The 20,509-nt window shown below is 31.9% G+C and overlaps 1 protein-coding gene across 1 annotated transcript in view; it reads left to right on the top strand.

Annotated features, from left to right (window-relative positions):
• Positions 1-3,118: 3,118 nt before the first annotated feature.
• Positions 3,119-20,509, top strand: part of LOC126845472 (nephrin-like) — a 181,655-nt gene continuing 164,264 nt past the window's right edge. Inside the window, exon 1 of the mRNA XM_050584154.1 lies at positions 3,119-3,503. Coding sequence (XP_050440111.1) covers positions 3,425-3,503 — 79 coding nt within the window. The 5' untranslated portion in view covers positions 3,119-3,424. The remainder of the gene's footprint in view (positions 3,504-20,509) is intronic.

Raw genomic sequence — 20,509 nt, 5'->3', positions numbered from 1 at the left:
ACATTTTTTGTTTGCTTATAAGCTAAAGAAACCTAGAGTAATAATAGAAAACAAGGAGGAAAAATAGTGAATCTTTATGTTTATTTTCGTTTAAAATTTCTAAAGCTTTAAAAAACAAATTATTCATTTTTTACTTAGTGTTAATCACTATTGAATTTTTTTAGACATGGTATTGATTTTTTAAATGTATTAGCTTAAGTAAAGTTGAAATACAAAATCCTAAAACTAATTATGTGTTTTGTTTTACATTATCATTTAAAAAAAATATACTTTTTTATGCGAATAACAATTAAAATCGGACGCAAATCTTAAAATACCTATAAGTTTTTAAATTGTATAAAATTTAAAATTAAATTAAACATCAAAACGATCATTTAGATTGTTGCTAAATTTCAGTAAGTTAAATGCAATACGAAAATTTACTGTCAAAATGTTAAAAAAATTCCTTATAGATGGATGATATTTTACAAGCTCTAAAAAAAGTAGTGCTGATTATAGATATTTACAATAAATTAATTACAATCAAGAATAATGATAACTAAATACAAATGTTAAAATTTCAAGTTGAAAAAATCAAAAATATTTTCAAACATTTAAAATTTATTAACATTATATTTTTTTATTAGAATGCTGTATAATAGAATTTAATACTCAAGTTCTACAAAAACATTACACATACAATACAGCTTAAGTTCTTCGTCTTCGTCTCATTATAGAGAAACGCCTTTTATAATTCGCTGAAGCTACTGAAAGTCGAAAGAGTAACCCTATAATCAGTTTTTAATGTCAATTTTCGATTGACCTGAAAATCGATATTCAGCTTATTTCGGCAACACTGTATAAGAAAAATTAGGTTTCAAGAAGTGCCAAATGAACAAAAAAACAATATCAGGATTCGGGTGAGAAGCGGGTTAGGTAGGTACACCGTATAAACTATACAAGAAATTAGAAAAAAAATCAGCCATTTTTCAGCCGAGTCTGCAACCACGATAGAACATTTTCATGTCTCGTTGAAGTACCGAATACATTTAGATTGTTGTGGAATTATAATTTAAAAAAAAAATTACATGGAGCTTCCAGTTACAGCATAAGCCAAGTAGATAAAAAAATGATGTACAATCAAGTTTCTGGCTAAAACTGTAGTGTTTATTATCTGGCCAAAAGTAACTTAACATAGAGAATCAAACTACTTTGAATTTATTATTTAGTTCTAATTTGAACGTTGAACGTACAACATATCTCTTAGCTTCTATATCTTACCCCTATCCCCTACTTACTATCTGCCGTCCCTATCACTACCCCCTACCCCCTATCTCCCACCCATACCACTCACCTCTTAACCCTTCCCCTATCTCTTATCTCATATCAGATAACAGCGTAACACTTTTTTTCGGTTATATACCGGCTAATTCCCCAACCTCATCTTCAACCCCATTTCTTTTTTGGTAACGCTTTTTTCGGTTATGTGCCAGAGCTAAGACATGAAAATGTCAATAACGTTTTCTATATTTTAATAATACTTATACAGCATATTTCGTGTAATATTATTTTAATCGTTTTGTGACCTCGGTGCCTTAGTGTCTTTCATAATGGTGATTATGTATTTTATTAATCTCGTAATGTTTTTTTCCTTAATTAATGGATTGCGCGAAGGCCACGGTTGTGGTGGACATTTGTGGTGACATTTCTTTAGCGTTTGCCTTGTCTTAGTTTGTCGAACGAATTGGTTGATGTTTTCTTTTGGCACTTGTGTCATCTTTGTACGTAAACGTTTGCTGCGGTAAAGAGTAATCTATTGATTAAAACCTCATTGCTGTAAGTCTTGCCCTAGTCATTCGATTAAAGATTTAATCATCTTAAAAGTCTTTGTTATTTAATTTTTTTCTTCTTTTTTTTTTTTTTGCAGCAGCAATTTAATTTCTCCAGATTCCTCTTCGCAAAAATACCGACTAGTACCATCCTCTATTGTCAGAGTTGGCAATTCAAATTTCAACGGGTTTTTTTTTCAATCCCAACAAATGTTTAGTGTTTGCCCAAAATTATGGGGTTTGCAGTGTTTACTGCATCTGCTTACTAGGAACTGATGAATTTTTATTTAAATATATTTTTCCAAAACGAGTGATCTTTTTCATCGGTTTACAAGGAAGACGAACTAAACGATGATCCGTCATAAATTTGTCATCAAATTTTCCGAAAATGATGTCATTAAGCTCGCCAGCGGCTTTCCGCATTATTCCTACCTAACATCTCTATTCATCTAATACTGAGAGTATGAGTGATTATGAGGCGCATTGTATAGGCAATTTTTCGCGTAAACTTAACATTAGCTAACATTTTTAAACACACATATTACCATAGGAAAGAAGTATCTATTTTGATAAGAATTTTTTTTCAACTTTTATAACGCATACAGGATCTATGTTTGTACAAAAATATATGATTTTACTTCAAACGTACTGTTCTTAAGAATACATCGATTTAAGTTTTTAAAAAACATTTGAATTCTTCACAACATTTTCAAGGCATCGGTCGTGGCACAGTTTTAAAACTATTTTCAGTTAATTAATTATTTCAATAAAAAAAAAAATGTAATTTTTAACTTTTTTAAACTGAAATAATTATTTAACTGGAACTAATTTTAAAATTGTGCCAGGACCGATGCCTTGAAAATGTTTTGAAGAACTCAAATATTTTTTCAAATCGGAGTATTCTTAGGAACAGCACGTTTGCATTGGAATGAGTTGTTTTCGACCAAAAATACGCTGGTGTAGAACCCCCTTATGCTCAGAAAATGATTGGTGTTCACCAAAATATATGTGTTTTTTAGGGATTATGTGTACTCGAAAAAGCTTTTGAGGCTTTTGAAAGAAAACCAGGGTTATGGCCAACTCTGCCCACCGTAGTCGTTACACGCACAGCTCGGCTTATGCCGTTTAGTCCACCAGACTCTTCGTTTGGCTGCGCTGCCGGTATGGGCACCGCCGGTCAGGGTTGTCGCGCCGTCCCGCGGTAGGCGGTACGCTGCACCGCCGCGGCCGCGTGCTCCGGCGTTGTTACCGGCTGCCAAGACAGGAACGGCCACACGGATTTTCAGTCCGTCAACCGCCTGTCCGGTCGCCGCACGTCGCTCGCGTTACACCCTTCGTTTGGCCAACACGCGCGCGTCCAAAACCGCCTGGCGATGCGTCCCCGCGGAATGTCGCCCGTTGCTGTCCTGGCCGCCGCCGCCGCCGTAGTGGACATTTCGCGGTCGTACCCAGCGACTTAGGTCCTGACCGGGCCGGGTCTTAACCGCGTTATCTAACAATACAAACACCGGAACGGACCCGACTATATTGTTATTTGCCTTTGCCAATATTATAATATTAATATATTTGGTACACGAGGGGTACACTCTGGTAATTCGGCCTAGACCGTCGTCGCCATGGAGGCCGACCTCCGGATCCTGTTAGTCGTCTGGATACTGTCCACCATGGGAGCGTCGCCCGAACTAGCGTCTGAAGGTAAGGGCGATATTAGCATTATTATTATTACAAAAAAAAAAAAGAAAACGGTTATGGGGATTACAAAATTATTATAACGTTGTTGCGACGTACAGATAAAATTTAATTAAAGGCTTTAACGCGCGGACGAAATGGAATAATAATTAATTTTTTTCACGGCGAAACGCTATAAACAATAATTAACGACAGTTTAAAAAAAAAAAAAATATTTTTCACCCTCCATTAGATATGTTGTTTTATATTATACCTTAACACAACCTTACACTTCTGCGCGGGCGTTAAATATTATAAACCAGTATAGAATTAGGATTTGTGCAACATCAACAAAGAGACGGAGTAAAAAGTATCAAAATATCAATTGATACAATAAACGATAAGTCTCAATCGATTAGATTTATCGATTATCCAAGTTAATAATACACATTTCTATTTGCAAATAAAATTTATAATGCATCAAAAAGTAAATTTATAAGTGTACTATTTTCAGAAGAGGACATTGACACTTAAGTTTAATACATAAGACACAAGTTAGTTGATAGGTACATTTATCAACATCAAAATTAGTTGATACATTGATGCGTTCATCAAGTATCAATAATTATATGAATCGTTATTTTGTTATTACAATTCTTTTTTTTACTGAAAGATACGCTTTATGACAGTAATTATAAAAAAAACTTGATTTATCGATACTTGGTATATTGAGTATTGACACGTGTATGCATCAATAGATACATTATTAAAAATATGTTACTTGATACATTTTTTTGTAGTAAAAAAGATTTTGGTAGTTGGAACCTTTGATACCTTTTTGATTGTGATTTAGGAGTATATCAATATTTCAAATCTATCAATGCAACATGTATATATTCGATAAGAAAAATATTGTGTACCAATATATTAATCCATTCAACGATGAAGCATTTTTTAAGGCCGTTATTTATTTTTATAAATATATGTTCAAAGAAACTTGCAAGACAGACATATTATACTCTTCCTGACCTTCGTTAAAGTATTTTATAGATGACGATTTTTTTTTTGACATGGTAGTCATAGTTACATATTATACTATTTTGTAGTGTAATATATTGTACACAAATACTTCAAAAAACAACTAAAGTGACTTTGATATAAAATAGTAGATACATACTAGTTACAAGTATAAAATATACATAAACATATCATTTCTTAGATTTAACGAATTCAACTTTCTATAAAAGTATTATATAAACAACAATATAATAAACTTTTAAAATTTTATACAAATAATTCCGAAGACTTCTTTATTTTGACGACTTTTGATTTTTTAGTAACTTACTGCATATGAAGTATTAGCAATATACTAATTGTATAGCCTCCACATAATCTCTAATCACTGATTATATTATTTTGTATACTGGACGTTTGTCCTTAACATTCCATTTATTGGTAAAAAGTTTCAATATTTTATTTTATATATAATCTTAATTCTAAGATACAGCGATTTCGGTGTATTATTTCCACTTAAATCCTCTATAAGTTATTAGTCGCCAAAATGTCTTCCAGCTTCTCACCCGCTAAATTATATTTCTTTCGTGATAAATATTTTTTACTGTCCTATTATTTTTAATAAAAAAAAAACACCTTTAAACTTCTCGGCTGTATCAGTTGTAGTACAACATTATAATACAGTACTTCTAAAGTTTTTATTACTTTTCTTGAACTGTAATTTTAGTAATTTAATCTCTTATCGTCGCACTAAGAATCCGTTCGAAGACAAAACTGCTCTCTTTTATGCGATCTAAATTGGTTAATTAGTAAATATTGTGGTTTCTATTATTGCGGACTTTATCTTTTATTTCGATTCTGCAATATTTAGAGAATAGTATTATAATTAAGTTAACCGTTCAATAGTATTCAAATCTTTAATTCCATTCAGAACAACGTTTTAGTATTTTTCTGCTTTAACTTATTGTATTGTGAGTACAACATAAAAAAAAACCCGATAAATATTAATTTTTATTGTTGTATATTTGTGTCTTGTGATATAAAAAAGGCTATTTATATCTCGGAAATACAATTTCTGTGTAATTTATAATAGCACCACAAGAAAAGATAAAATGTATAAAATAACTCGTTATGTCATAATGTCTTGTTAAAACATATTTATCAGATTTAATAATAACAATAATAATAATTGATCATATGAATAATGTTGGTCTGTAGGAGTGTTTTGTCTTAGTTGATATATTGTATAAATACCATAGCAGTAAGCAGATAATATAAATATGTAATATTTAATAATATATTACATACATATGTACACATTTTGTATGCGATATCATATATTTAGTAGACAATTATATACCTGCGTGTAAATACAATACAATATAAAACAAGAACATTGTTGATTGCATATCATTCAGATATATTATATGAACAAGGATAAGAAAGAGGATATACTTATTGTACAATATAATAATGGACTGGTTTATAGGTACTATATCTGGGTAAAATACATGTCATAATTGATTTTATAGAACATTTTATATTATCATACTAGTGTAAATTCAATTAATATGGTATCCGGTATTTTGATAACTGAATTAACAAATAACTTAATTGTACAAATGAAAAATAAAACAATTATTACATGAATTTATAGTTTTACATTTGAGTTTGTGCAAAAATGGGCATTTATCAAGAATTAACAACAATACTACAAATTAATGTATCAAGTATCAATTAACAAGTGGATACATTAACGTGTATAATATATCACTGTTAACTTAGGTATATATTTTAGGGAAAATAAATTTTGTTTACAAAATAACAATTAAAATTTGTGTTGTAGAATTAGTTAATTTTTAATCAAGTTAAAGAAAATTGTTAGTATTTTATGCACTTGATATACATTGATGTATCAAACATTTCTCGATATTAATACATGCGTTTTTTTTTGTGATTGTATAAAACAATCTTTATATCAATTGTCGGCTCTGACTTTGTGAACAATACATACGCTGTACAGTGTTCGCTCTGTGGCTTAGTAAGAGAGATTAAAAATGGACTTGACTCGGAAAAAGTTGTTAATGATAATTTAAGGTCCGGCGGCGTATAGCGAAATTACACGCCATGTGTAGGTTCAAGTGAAAAAAGAGAAGATAAGCCGTACGACGTCAGTATTTAGTATTAAGTATTTTTTTTTGGATTCGTTCTCGCGAAAGTAATGTGTTTTGTGTACTTAAATGATTCGTTTAAATACACAAAAAGCAAAGTGAGTAGTAACCAAATTGAATTTGAATTGCGCGTTTATCGCAAAACAAAACAACACTCGCGAGTTGGCCTGGAGCACAACAATATTTTGAATTGGACGGTGTGCAAACAAAGAGCCCCTATGTTGTGGAAGTCACGAAATAATAGGACGACAACAAATTAAACTCGGCGCTACTTTCTTTCATATATAACTATTATCATTATCGTGTAGGGCGAAAAAAAAAAAAAAAAGTCCTTTTGCCTGTACAATCAAACTTCGCAATCTCGACACCGGAGAGGCTTTTAAGTGGCTTTTTTGAAAACATTCCAAATTAAATTTACCGTACGCCAAGAGTTACACACACACACACCCACGTTGACCCATATAACTACGTGTCGTTCGTTATGTTGTGTGACCCGCGGGGTACGTATACGCGCTTATACAGCTGAAAATTGAAGTCCCAAACACGGGTCGCGTCCATTGTGTGTTTAGACTTACCAAAATTAACCAACGTCCGTTTAGTAGACGCCGGTCGACGCGACGACGCGTTAACCCGTGATTTATTATTGCTTTCGGATTTACTTTTTGTTTTTTTGTTTGTTTATTTTTTTTTTAATTAGTCCGCTGAGCGATAAACCCAGATTCTGGTCCCTTACGCCCCCGAAATCGTCCAAACGCGACTATGGCTAACGCACCCCCCCCCCCCACCCAGGTGAAGGGATTTACGTGTTTTCCCCCTAAATTCGAGTGTAATTACGTCAGGTGGGCAATGGCTGACACCAATGCTATTATAAAGGCACGGCACAACCTTGTTTTATACGCATTAATCACGCAAGACTCTTCTGTTTAGTAAAAGCAGATTTTTGTACATTTTTTTTTTTTTTGTTAAACAAATAAAAAATAACACAGACAAGTTTTTTGGTTTTTTTTTTTTTTTTATCGTTTCCATATTCGAGTTATGTACATACCGAATTAAAACTATACGCGCCCCCACGCTGAGCATAACCTAAGCATTATATTATACTATTACAACAATATCGTTCTAAGCACGATTTTCGTTGTTACTTTTGCCGTTTCGTCTATTAATGCGTTGCAAACGACTTGTGAAACTTTTGAATAGTTAATAACGTAAACGTACGGCAACGGCTCACAATACCGCGTAAACAACACAAGCTGTCACTGTCCAAACATTCAGGTCTCCGATATGACGATATTGTTGTATGAGTTAATGATTTTGCCGGGTAGGTGTTATTTTATCAACATTATTATGTCGTATCTGTGCATTGGACGGGAACAAAAATCACTTTGTTCTACCCAGCGTCGTCGCGAAAAGCCGATAGTAATGTTAGTATGTTGTATGGATTACAAAAAAAATGTAATTCATTGACAAATTGTTAATGATTATTGTAAGATGTCATAAAGAAATTAAATATGTTTTTCTCTTATACAAATACAAGATGCTTAGCACGTGTATTTACATCAAGCGTTTAGTTGATTCTTCTGCTACGCGCCTATCATTTTTACACTAATAAACGAGATTTTAAAATTGTATGGTATTTATTTTTGTGAATTTATCAATATAATATTTCGAAACGATGAAAAATACAGTTAAAATGAGTTTATATGTACTACGAATACGGTCCACGATGATTTTCATCGATATTAAAAATATTAGTAACACTTACAAAAAAATAATGTCGAATGTCCGTCGTATAATTTACAGAATTTAAAAGTTAAATTTTAAAAAAGATAACTCTTCAAGTATATAATTAAGTATGTATTTTAAAAATTTTAATTATAGATCACAACTGATAATATTTGATTCAGTTAAGTCAATTGTAAAAAAGTGCTTAATTTAAAAAAAGTATTTTTAAAATTTGATTGAAATATTTAAGTTTGTGAAATTATTGATACCGATATTCCAGCTAATAAATTATTGGCAATATAATACTAGTAAACATAAAACACGTTATAAATAATGATTTAACTTAATCAATTTTTTTATAGTTTATGTACCAAGATGTTTTAATTGATACTTGGTAGGTGTATTAATATTTGTATACCTATGTATATAAATTTATACTTTAAATGTACTAATAAATTGAAGATATATTATGACACTTGATGTATATTTTTGTATCCAAGTATCGTTGAAACTTGGAATAGTTGATACATATCGACCTAGTTCAGAGTTCTTAAAGATTAGTAAAAAAAAAAAAAACAAAAATTATACGTATAATGTTGAACCGTAAAAATCATTTGAATAATATGGAAATTGGTTCTTAACTTTTTCATTTCTGAAAGTACGGATAATTGAATATATAAACTAAAAAAAATAATTTTTTAAATCACAACGGTTGAAGCATAAATAAAATGTTCAATGTGTTCCCCAAAAGAAAAAAAAAAATTAATAATAATCGTGAAAAAGTTGGTTAACGGTATGAAAATTAAAAGTTGAAAGGTTTGGTGTCGCCTCTGGTTGTCTGTATTTGAAGTTTTCTTATTTTTTTATTTCATTTTATATTATATTCGTATATTTATCGAGTTTTGTGCAGAACGAAACGCCATTTTTTCTTGACAGCGTAAAAACTTTCCCCGCCGAATCTGGATGCTAATAAGTTCGGGTTCATTTGTCCGGTTTTTAGTTCGGGAATTCGATATGGCGTTAGTATTCGGTGTAGGTATACTCGTATAATACATTTACCTCTTCTTTTTTTTCTTTTTTTCTAGACGGTTTACCTCGTCTTCCGCAAAGTTTGCCCATACGGATTTCGAATATCTTATGAGGACAACTTTTGATGGGGGAAAAAAAAAGAAACGCTTGTATTGGTTTCTGTAAGTTATTAACCCACGGCACTGTATGGCCAATGAAATATCACGGGATATTCTTTCGTGCAAAAGAAAAACATTATCCGCGAAGGAAGTTTCGGCAAAAGCCATCGGGGCTAAACAAATCCGGCAAAAGTTTACATAATAGAATGTAATTTAAATTATGGCTTTGTACACGCCGAGCTGTGCGGCGGGTCGTTTGAGCGGGGTAATGGCGAAAAGAAAATGTTGTATTAAAATCATTACCCGTCCGCTAAAAAGATGATTACACCAGCTATTTTCGAGAAGTTTATAACACGATAATTCGGTTTAAAATACCTTCTTTCTCGGAAGTAAACAACATTATACATATTGCAACAACAACAACTGAAAATCGCCGATTAAACAGCATTCGGGACCGACCAATTATTCTCCTGTTGTGTGATTATCATTATAATATGTATTATTATTTGTGTGTGTGTGTGTATGTTTTCTATTTTACGGCGCATTAGTTTTTAATTATTCGTACCGAATCGTCCGGCTGCCGTCGATAAATACCTCCAATTGTTTGATCCGCAAACAATGGTTATAAATCGGTAGTTATTACCGGGGAACGAGCCGATTTCAATTAGCGGCAAGTGTTCGACCCTCGCAAATCCGGTTAGAAAAGGGCAATTGTCAGGTTAACGGGGCGGCGTAGTGGTGCACGGCTGTAGTATCAAAAAAGACCATAACTCTGTCTGTGTTTCGGAAACGCCAGGTCCCGAAATTTAAATCGTACTCGGCGCAACGGTCATAAATATTATAATATTATGTAGGTAATTTTATGTACACTCTACATAGTTTATGGCGTAGGCAAATCGTCCGTTTCTAATTTTTTTTTTTTTTTATATAATATATACTTCACGCAGTTTTCCTTTTTCTGGAGCTCTGAAAAATCAGACCGAACAATATTATTATGCCGAGAATCGGAAGCAGGCCTAATTTTATAATCGCCTTTAATAAAAAAAAAAATACTATTACACATTAGACGGTGCGATTAAAATTATAACTATTCGGATTTCATTGCCGTACCACCGTATAGCTGTTGTGTTAGGGTCGACGCAATAACCGTTTAAAAACAACGCTGGTTCGTTTTGAATTGGCTTATAAAACAAGAAAAATCGCGTTCGAAAGCTTTTAGACAGCCTAAATGTTCGTACTTGACCATAAAAACTTCACCGCCGCGCGCAAAACCGCACTTTCATTATTATTACTTCAAAATGATAACACCGACCAAGTCGAGTACAAACAAATTTCAACGGGCAGACGTTCCGCGTATTATTTCAGAATAGGTTTAATTAGTTATTGTAATTTGCAAACAAACATTACCGTGCAGCGGTTTGATTTTAAGCGTTATAATTATTATTTTACTGCCCCATTTTACGATTTTTGTTACTGTTGTTGTTGTTGTTTTACATTAACGACGCTTAGTACTTTTTTTTTTTTTTTATAATTTCATTTATAATGTGCACAAAACGACAGAAGAAAAAATAAGAAAAATATTTTTTTGCGACATATTTTTTTTTTAATAGACCCTAGAATCGGTATGAATCAATCTAATTGCAACGGACCGAATAAAAAAAAAAAAATATATATGTACATAATACTTATAATATTAGTATCCACGTCGGAAAGCAATGCTCCCTCCCCCCACACACACACTTTAGCTCGCTTTTCAAAGTACATGTGTGTATTTATAATGCGTTCGACGGAAAACAGTGGCTGTTGTAGTGCAACGACTCTCGGCCAAAAGAAATTCCGTTTTTTCCCTCTGATGTTATCGATGTTATGACACACTGCAAAGAGGGTTAAAAGGCATTACTTATTCTGCCTTCTCCTTCTCCCACCCATCTCTCGATTTCCACATCCACAATAACGGATCACTGAGCTGGGAATAATTTTCCATATGAATATTAGGTATGCATGTACGAGTATGTGCGTTTATATGTTATCGGATTTTTTATGTGCGTATCCTCGGCCTTTAATTCCGCTTTGAAGGGCTGCGAGTTTAATGTATATTAGATTTGTACTCCTCTGCCGACATATAGCACAAACGGTCAAATCGATGGGAATTGAAAAAAAAACGCAAATAAAAAAAAAAATACCTAGTAGTATAATTAACCGGTTTTGTCATTCAATTTGCATCCAGTAATTTATCGTCGATCCTAGTCGATGGACTGTACGCTTGGCACACTTATATATCATATTCTTATGTCACTGACGGTTGTCACCGTACAGCATGGCACGGTCCATTGATTTTTCCAATTACCAATTTTCCGCATTGTTTACTTTTACACAAGTAAATTAATGTCGAAGAAGTTTTCAAGAAGGTTCGTTGAATCTGCAGACTCTTTAGAGCAACATTAGACTTGCTCCCTCGTCGATCAATGACCGGCTATCCTTTGCTGTTAGCGAATTATGCGTCCGATGCTTTTGTAAGTCGTGATCAAGTTTACTTTCTGTACTTAGATTTAAGTACAAAGAATTTGATAGGGTATATCGTTGAAGAGTACTAATGAAAATGTTAGAGAGTTCCAAGTTTGGTGAACCTTTATTATCCTAGTTTAGTTCTCAATTGAGCGATCGCAAGCAGCTTGTTAAAGTTTCTGGTACTAAATATGAAGTCTTTGATGTGTTTTCTGTTTTACCTACCCCGAGAGGAACATTTTTCTTCTTTATTCTTTACATTGTGTTTATTAATTGCACCCAAAATGCTGGTGATTTTAAAATATGCTCGATTATTATTAAAGACTAGTAGCTGAGATTCAAGGCTTGCTTAGAGTTTTATGTTGCCCACATAATACGTGAAGTAAAAAACGTATCAAAAAAGCACAACGTACATTGTTTTTTTTTTTAATTTTGATCATTTTACTTTGTAAAATTAGAATATTTGAATTGATTATGTAACGTTTTAAAATGTCTGTTTGCTTTGGCTGACAGACGAGTCAGCTGTAGGGAATTGTTAATGGTCTTTCGGAGACTAATTGAAAGGTCAATCCCTTGAGTTAATATTTCATGTTAATTTCAACATTAAATCATTTAGTTGTGGGTTTTTGTAACCTTTTTTTTTGTTCTTTTTTCCCGTAGTAATTAGCCAGTATTAGAATAATGCGAATTGCTATTGAGGATACGGCTTTAATTACCATATTATATTTAATTACTATGTATCTATTCGTACAATAAATTATCATTTATTGTGAGTACATTTCTATATAGGTTTGTTTGATATATAATAAGTTACTTTTGGTCATTACATGTATCTGCAATAAAATAAACATTTTAATGCTACTTATATTTTGTAAGTGTAGTATTACTTTTATTGTAGGTTCCTCATTTTCAAATGTGACATTTCATATTTTAACCTTGAAATATGATACTTACCATTGTGCTAACCATACGTACTTATTGTTTCCCAAGTCCTCGTGAAAAAATAACGGCTTCCATGTTAGCATGTTGCTTATAAATTGGTTGGATAATACTGAGTAGCTATTATATTACAACACTTGGCTGTAACTTGTAACTGGCACACTATTATTTATTGTAACAAAAATAATATTAAAAGTTATCTGTTCAGGAGCAAAATTATATGAGTGTATATTACTTGCAGTTTTTAAAAGCGCGCTTTCTACCTATTTATTAATCCTTAAGGAATTCGGTTTTCGCATTTTTTCGCAATATCGTAATTTAGAGCTTAAACTAAAGTATATACTTATACATAAAGAAAACAAACTCTTTATTGTTTCTTTCGTCAGATTACACAATCATTTCTATAAAAAAATTAAATTTTTCCCCATAAAATTAGTTTTTCTAAAACCAAAATATCTTGAAACTGTTATAAGACCACAGAATTTTCACAAAAAATAAAGAAGATCTCTATCTGTATTTAATTATTTAAGTTTTCGATATCTTAATTCGCTAATTTTTAATAAATTATTGAAAAATACCAAACAAATTCTATACTTTAAAAATGTGTAGAATAAAAACTAATTATATACATAATAAATAAAACATTACAGAACTAGGCTATGGAAAAAGTAATTTTATATTACATAACATAATCTTATAAAATATTATGCTATATTTAGTAATAACCGATGCGTTTCATACAATCGGTTGAAATTGAATTTAATTAATACATTTTTATGTGTTGATACAACGCAACATGTGGTGTTTTATACATTTTTTGCTATCGTTTTTAAAATAATTGTTTGTTTTATATACATTCGTGTACATCTACTATAGTTAATGAAGTAATGAAAGCAAATTTTTACCGTATAGCACTTACGGTCTATAGTTTAAATGAGTATATAACAATCAATATAATTAATAGTAATTTCTATAATTAACTGTATGGTAATACATTCATTGCGAGACCGGGATTTTTTTATTTTACATTGTGTTGCCAACACCGGCTGTTTGAATTTTGAACGAAATCTTAGCACAATTTTAAATTCCGTATTATCTTATTTTGTTTGTAAAATGCAAAATATGGTATAAAAGCGGTATGCTTAAAATGGGTGAAAAATAAAAGCATAAGAAGACAAACGTCAATTATTGACAAGGTCATCAATCTCCTATCGAATAACGTCCTATTTTACACAATAGAAATCGATATAATATTTTATGCCTTCTTGTCCACGTTATTTTATTACGCAGATATGCTTACAACCGACACTGTTGGAAATATATTTTATTCACTTTTTTTATTATTATACTACGCATGGTGTATGTTCACCTTCGTTTTCTATTCTGTCCATAGACGTAGGGCGCCACTTTTTAAGAAGCAAAACTCATTTACTTCTCGCCAAAATAGACAGACAGACAAATGTATGAAATTTATCTGACATTAGAAAAATGCCAAGAGCTTTATCATTTCCTAGGCACGTTTTATTTACGACCAAAACTTTACCGGCTAAAAATAGAAGCCAAAAATGCGGACTACCTCGGTGTTATTGAGAATCAAATTATGTAACATATTATACGGGCTTAGGTCAAACGTCTATGTTGATGGTTTTAAGTGGAATTGACGTTAGACCAAACGGTCCATTAATTGTGTTTATGTATTATATTTAGTGGTTTCATAACACAGTTATTATTCTTTGAAAAGCATCGAAGCGCATCAATAATATCCGATAAATAAGTGGAATTATAAAGTTTTCGTTTTCAGTAAACTTATACAGCGAAAAATGTATTATCATTAATTTACAAGCTATATAAATGTATAGCATGTTGTAGTATGTTTTACATACCTACAAATATGTAAAATGATAATCCTTGTAAAAAATATCACCACCTATTGATATCTATTGAACTCTACTCTCTAGACGTGTTTATTATTAACAATATGTATTAACCAACCGATAGGCTTCAATATTCCAGATTTAAAAAATCGTATTTTGTATTCGTTACAGTAATACAGTTTTAATGTTTTAAAATAAATTTGTCAAGTTATATCTTTTAATTATTTTCAAACCATGTTTTGCCAGGATATTTAATGTTTAAAACTTAATATTTACAAATTGTTGTATAAGTAGTATGAGAATATATTTTTAATGTTTTATTTATATTTTAAATACTATGATAATATTTTCTATATTTTAATAATATTGAAATGTATATTAAAATATGATAAGTAAAGTATTAAAAATATTTTTGACATTTAAAAAACATTAAAATTATTTTGCTATAGCGGATAAGTACAATACAATATTAGACTGTTCAATCAATGGGTGTTCATAATTTTTATTAGGATTATTATTTTTCATGTATGTATATAAAATATACTATACGCTATACATTTGTATGCAAAATAATGATAGAAAATGCTAGAGTTTAATACATATAAATATTTGTATATTTCTATAAATAGAAATTTATTATAGTTTAATTTTTAGTTTACTGACTCCTTGATTTATTGTATGCTAAAAAATTGGGTTGAGTAAATTTGTTTGAAACTCACATTTAAACGTATGTTACGACTCGATAGGTTCCAATGAACGTTATGGAGTTTTCGTGAATAGATTTGATATTAATACCGTATTTAATGGATAGGTTGAACCCTTCGACATCGAAATGCTTTTGGGTGTGTATATGTATATAATCTACATAGACTCGCATGAAAGATTAAGTAAGATTGTAGAACTTAGGTTTCCAATGTGAAAACCCTAAATGGCTTTAGTCGTAATCATACTAACGTAATCAAATTGACTTATTTCGACCATAAGCAACTAACGTATTTCGCGGTAGACCGCTAATCTCGTTCCGCCTTTTCTTCAAACTCCCATAGCATAATATCTTTTCAATGGTGAGGCGTTTCAGCAAGATGTTTTGTACTTACAGCTAACCCTGACTAAATGATAAACTGCATTTCCACAACACTGAATTAAGTGTATGTATATATAAGTATATAATTGTTTATATGATTTTATATTGTTTGAGTTAAACATGAGTTATGGTTTTTTTTTTTCGATACAGATACAAAATACTTGTTACAACTATTAAATAATTCTAATTCACAACATATTTTTTTCTTGACGTTTATCCAGCTTATGAGTAATTAGTAAATGTAACTTACGTTAATTATGGGGTAACCAATTTAACTTATATAATGTATCAAGTGTCAACTTGTTTTATTTATAGGTACATGATACATTTTCTCGTACCGTTGATACAGAACCACCCTTTTCTACTGACTACTTCACCATCTGGAATTTCTTGAAAGTGCTTTGGTCTTGCAGTCGCCTAGTGAGAACTGTATTTTGATTGTTAGATTTTCCACTTTAAACGAGCAATTTATTCGGGGTTAAAAAATAAAAACGTGTATTGATCTAATTTTCAGCAAGGATACATTAGATCGTCGCTGTGATACTTCTATGGCGGTATTATAATATGCATTCCAAGTAGTTGTCAACCCACCGACGTAGTTTAACGTTGATGCATGCGTGTTCCATTAAATCATGTATTATCGAAATGTAGCAGAATAACATATTATGTACGGGGACAGCACATCATACGTGTAGATGTCTCGCGGGCTTGTGTGGTAATAAGAGAATACTCGAAGGAAGTAGCGGGTGAGACTAGAAGGTTTTGGTCGACGCGGAGGAGGGGGGCGGGGGCTCAGGTTTATTTCGACTGTCAGACGCACGGCTTGAAGGTTCCCAAGACCACTTCGCCAAACAAATTAGTACTATCGTTCTTCGCCATCGCATAGAGGGAGGCTAAACTCACCTATTCCTTATTCCCCTTGCTTCTATTCCATTCGCTCATATTATTTAGACCACAACTGATGTACCAGCAAGCGGTTATGGTGGGCCCATACGTACGTTTTATGTATATATATATATATATATATATATATATAAATACACAGATATCTTGTTTATGCACAAACCGTCGGACTCGACGCGTACGTTATTAATCAAACGTATAACGGCCAAGTAAATTAATATTTGTGAACTAAGTGTTTGGTTTACACAAATAACTACTTATGATATCTAATAATAATATTGCGAGGATAGTGATTATTTACTCGTTCATTTATAACACATATTTTAATCACTTGCTACGAATGAAGTTACGCGTGGTATAATAATTAAATAAATTAATGTATTCATTGTACTATAATTAATTGTATATTCTATTTATACTTATACATGCATATTACTTAATTCTGATACGCATACAACATTGAAATCCATCTATAAAAATGTGTGAACCCTCGTGAATTATTTTAGCTTGTTCAATTCCGACTTGAAAAAATGTTTCTAGTGGAATGAAGAATCGTTTAACAGAAGTTCAAAGGGTTACACTCAATCGAATAAAATATATAGAACAATTTGGTGAAAGTTTATTTTTTGTCGTAAATTTTCTTTATGTTGTCCATAAAACCTCAGGATAACCGCTCAATAGGAAATCTATTTGTACCTAAACTTCTGGAATATAAGTACATTGGAGAATTGAACCATTGACTTTGGAAGTATGTAATTTTCTTTCTGTTTGAATTGATCATAAAGAATTTTGAAGAAGTTATTCGCTTAAAAAAAAAACCCAATTCTTGTTTATTTTTTAGAGTATTCTTATTAGTTATTAAAGATAAAGATGAAGTTTTACTAACACTACTTCTTACCTGTATCCATTTTTACATCGTTTATCAATTACTGGGGAAGTAACTAAGTAGAATTAAAGATGATGTCTGGTGATCGGTTGGATCATACTAATGGTTATACAGTGTAAAAAATATATAACACCTACTATAGATACGGAAATGTAACTTTGTACTTATTACATTTATTATTGGATTTTGGAATGCTAAAAATGCAATAATAAAACTAAATAAATGTCGAAAGTTACAAAAATAGTATTTTTTTTTTTACTGTGGCAACTTGATCGGATGACAGATGTTTTTGTACATAGTTAAAAAAAAGGACTCCACGCTTGTATCGTCAGCCATTTATGGATTTAATTCATTATTTTTACAGTATACTTAAAAAACCAGCGTTGTTTCTATTGTATAATTGTGTTTGTTTGTGAACTTAACTTCCAATTTAAAAACACTAATCTTTATTTATTTTAAATCGCATTTTTTTTGTAAAAATACTTGTACTATACAAGTATAGTAAATTAAAAACAGTCGAAAGTTAAACATTTACATTATATTGATTGTTTTGTGATTTTCAAAGTAATCAATTGCGCAATATTTTAAGCAAAATTATTTGTTATTTACTCGCAGTGTTTGTTTAACATTGATTAATTATTACTGAGTGAGGTCTGTTCTTGGAACAATCTGATACAAAATGAAAATGGATCCAAAAGTCACGGAAGGTGAGGTAATTATTTAAGAACAAAATATGTAGTAATATTATCATTTATAGTTGAAATTTACCTTTGAACTCATCAATCACATTAAAATAACATTTTGAATAAAGATGAAACGTTTTATGCGTTAATTGAAATTATGTATTGTTACTATTATTATTATTATTTGTACAGTATTTAAGGGCTCATACCCGTGAATACTTAAATATACTCATAGTTGTGTTTGCGTATTTAAATTTTTAGACCCCCCCCCCTGCCGTCTCTAAACACGTAGAATTTATGTGGTGTTGGATAAAAAAAAAATTTTCTTTTAACCGGTGGTAGTATTGATTTTTTTCACGATGATCTTTACTAAGCATCTCAAATGGCGGCTTACATACAAAGCATAATAATCTAAATTGTCGGTGTATCGTCATTTTGCCTCGCTCGAAGAATTTATAACGTTATCGATTAAAAAGGCAAATTATTGTTAAGTAGGCACTGTAAAGTATGTAAACAAAGACGACTGACAACGGTGAAATAAAATACAAAATACGATAAACACGGTGAGCCTTCCGATTTGCGACCACGTTATGATAATGCCATATAGTTAACAATATCAGGGAGCACGCGAAACGAGTCTGGGCCGACGACCTGCAAAGTTAATTAAGTTTTGAGTGTGTGAATCGTAACAGTGGTTTAGCGACCTACCGGGGGGAATTGCGCTATCTGCAAACACGGCATAAACGATTATTTGTCTTCTCGGCGGTAACCAACTCTACGTGTGTGTGTGTGTGTGTGTCTACGTTTTCGGAGACAGGGGAATAGAAATTTGATTTTTTTTAAATTTAAATTTAAAAAACCGTTATCATAATCGATTCGGGGTGGGCCTGAGTTGTCGGTGGACGACTGAGGTTGGATGAAATTTCGACGACACAGTGAAAACCGTCAGCGGTCGTGTGTGCTCGGCCCGTGCTCTTGTGCACTTATAGCCGTGCGTGTATCTGCACAGTACGGGGATTCGTGTTCAATCGCCAAAAGACATCTATACTTCGTCGACATGTTTTTCCGAAACGACTATTTTGAACCCGAGAGAAATTAATTTCTAACCCCTTCGAGAGAGAATAGTCTCAACGACTTTTTTCGAGTGCACTCTTTTTGATCATCAGCGGCCGCCGCGCCTGTCGACCCTGTCGCCGCCAGCCGATCTAAACTACATTGTTCGCCTTCCGTGCAGCACTCACACGCGAGACACCGACCACGACGGGATATGTATGTATATATTTTTACAGCTTTTTCACCCGACCGTAACACGACATCTCATGTGTTCATTACTTTTATCGCCCGTCTGTTGAAAATTTAAACAATCAAACGGCAATGTGTCTTATCTACTACACTGCTGCTGCTGCGGTCGTCTGAGCGATAGCCGTGATTTTGACGATAACCGTATACTTAAGCGTTCTGAACTACCAGAATCTAGACTATATTGTTTTTTTTGTATAATAAAAAACATAATATCTAGTGCGCTCGGTTATCTTTGGATATTTATTTTTTTTCGCTTCTATATCGGAATTTACAGACGTGACGTTACGAAGGTTTACTTACTCGCCAAAATTATTTATGATAATGTTTTTTTGTGGGTCCGCGAACGCCGTATTGGTTTATCGAAATCTTTTATTTTCATTAGCTTCACGGCTGTTGTTTAAACAAACGAGAGAGAATAAAATGTAGTAAAAAACCGTTCGCAGAACTATGGGTATTATTTAAAATCAATCCGCTCGTTGCGTTGTTTGCTTAAGTTGTAATGGGAAAGACTAACTAAACAATACAGCTGAAATCTCCAATTTGATTTTGCCTTATTATTCGCGTTACTGATTTTTGTTCTACGCGTTGTGTCGCATCTAATTGTTTGACAGTTCTTTTATGTTTATTGCTTTTTTTTTTTGTTTCTGCAAAAAGAATAGTAATTTAAAGTGACTGCGTTGAACGCTCCCTTGGTAATAATAAAAGTTTTTCGTCCTCTAATAATGCATCGGTATGCCAAATTCCTCATTAAAGTTTAGTCAGTCAAATAATATATTAACTTGTCAAAGCCTTCAAAGGAGATTTCCGTCTTTAAGTGTTAAGC

This window comes from Adelges cooleyi, unplaced genomic scaffold (assembly GCF_023614345.1).
Source record: "Adelges cooleyi isolate 19-005CV unplaced genomic scaffold, UGA_ACOO_1.1 ACOO_flye_CR_arks_rails_tigmint_CR_PRNA_1, whole genome shotgun sequence".
Classification (NCBI taxonomy): Eukaryota; Metazoa; Arthropoda; class Insecta; order Hemiptera; family Adelgidae; genus Adelges; species Adelges cooleyi.
The sequence above is the reverse complement of the archived record's forward strand: the minus strand, read 5'-3'. Positions and strand labels throughout refer to the sequence as shown.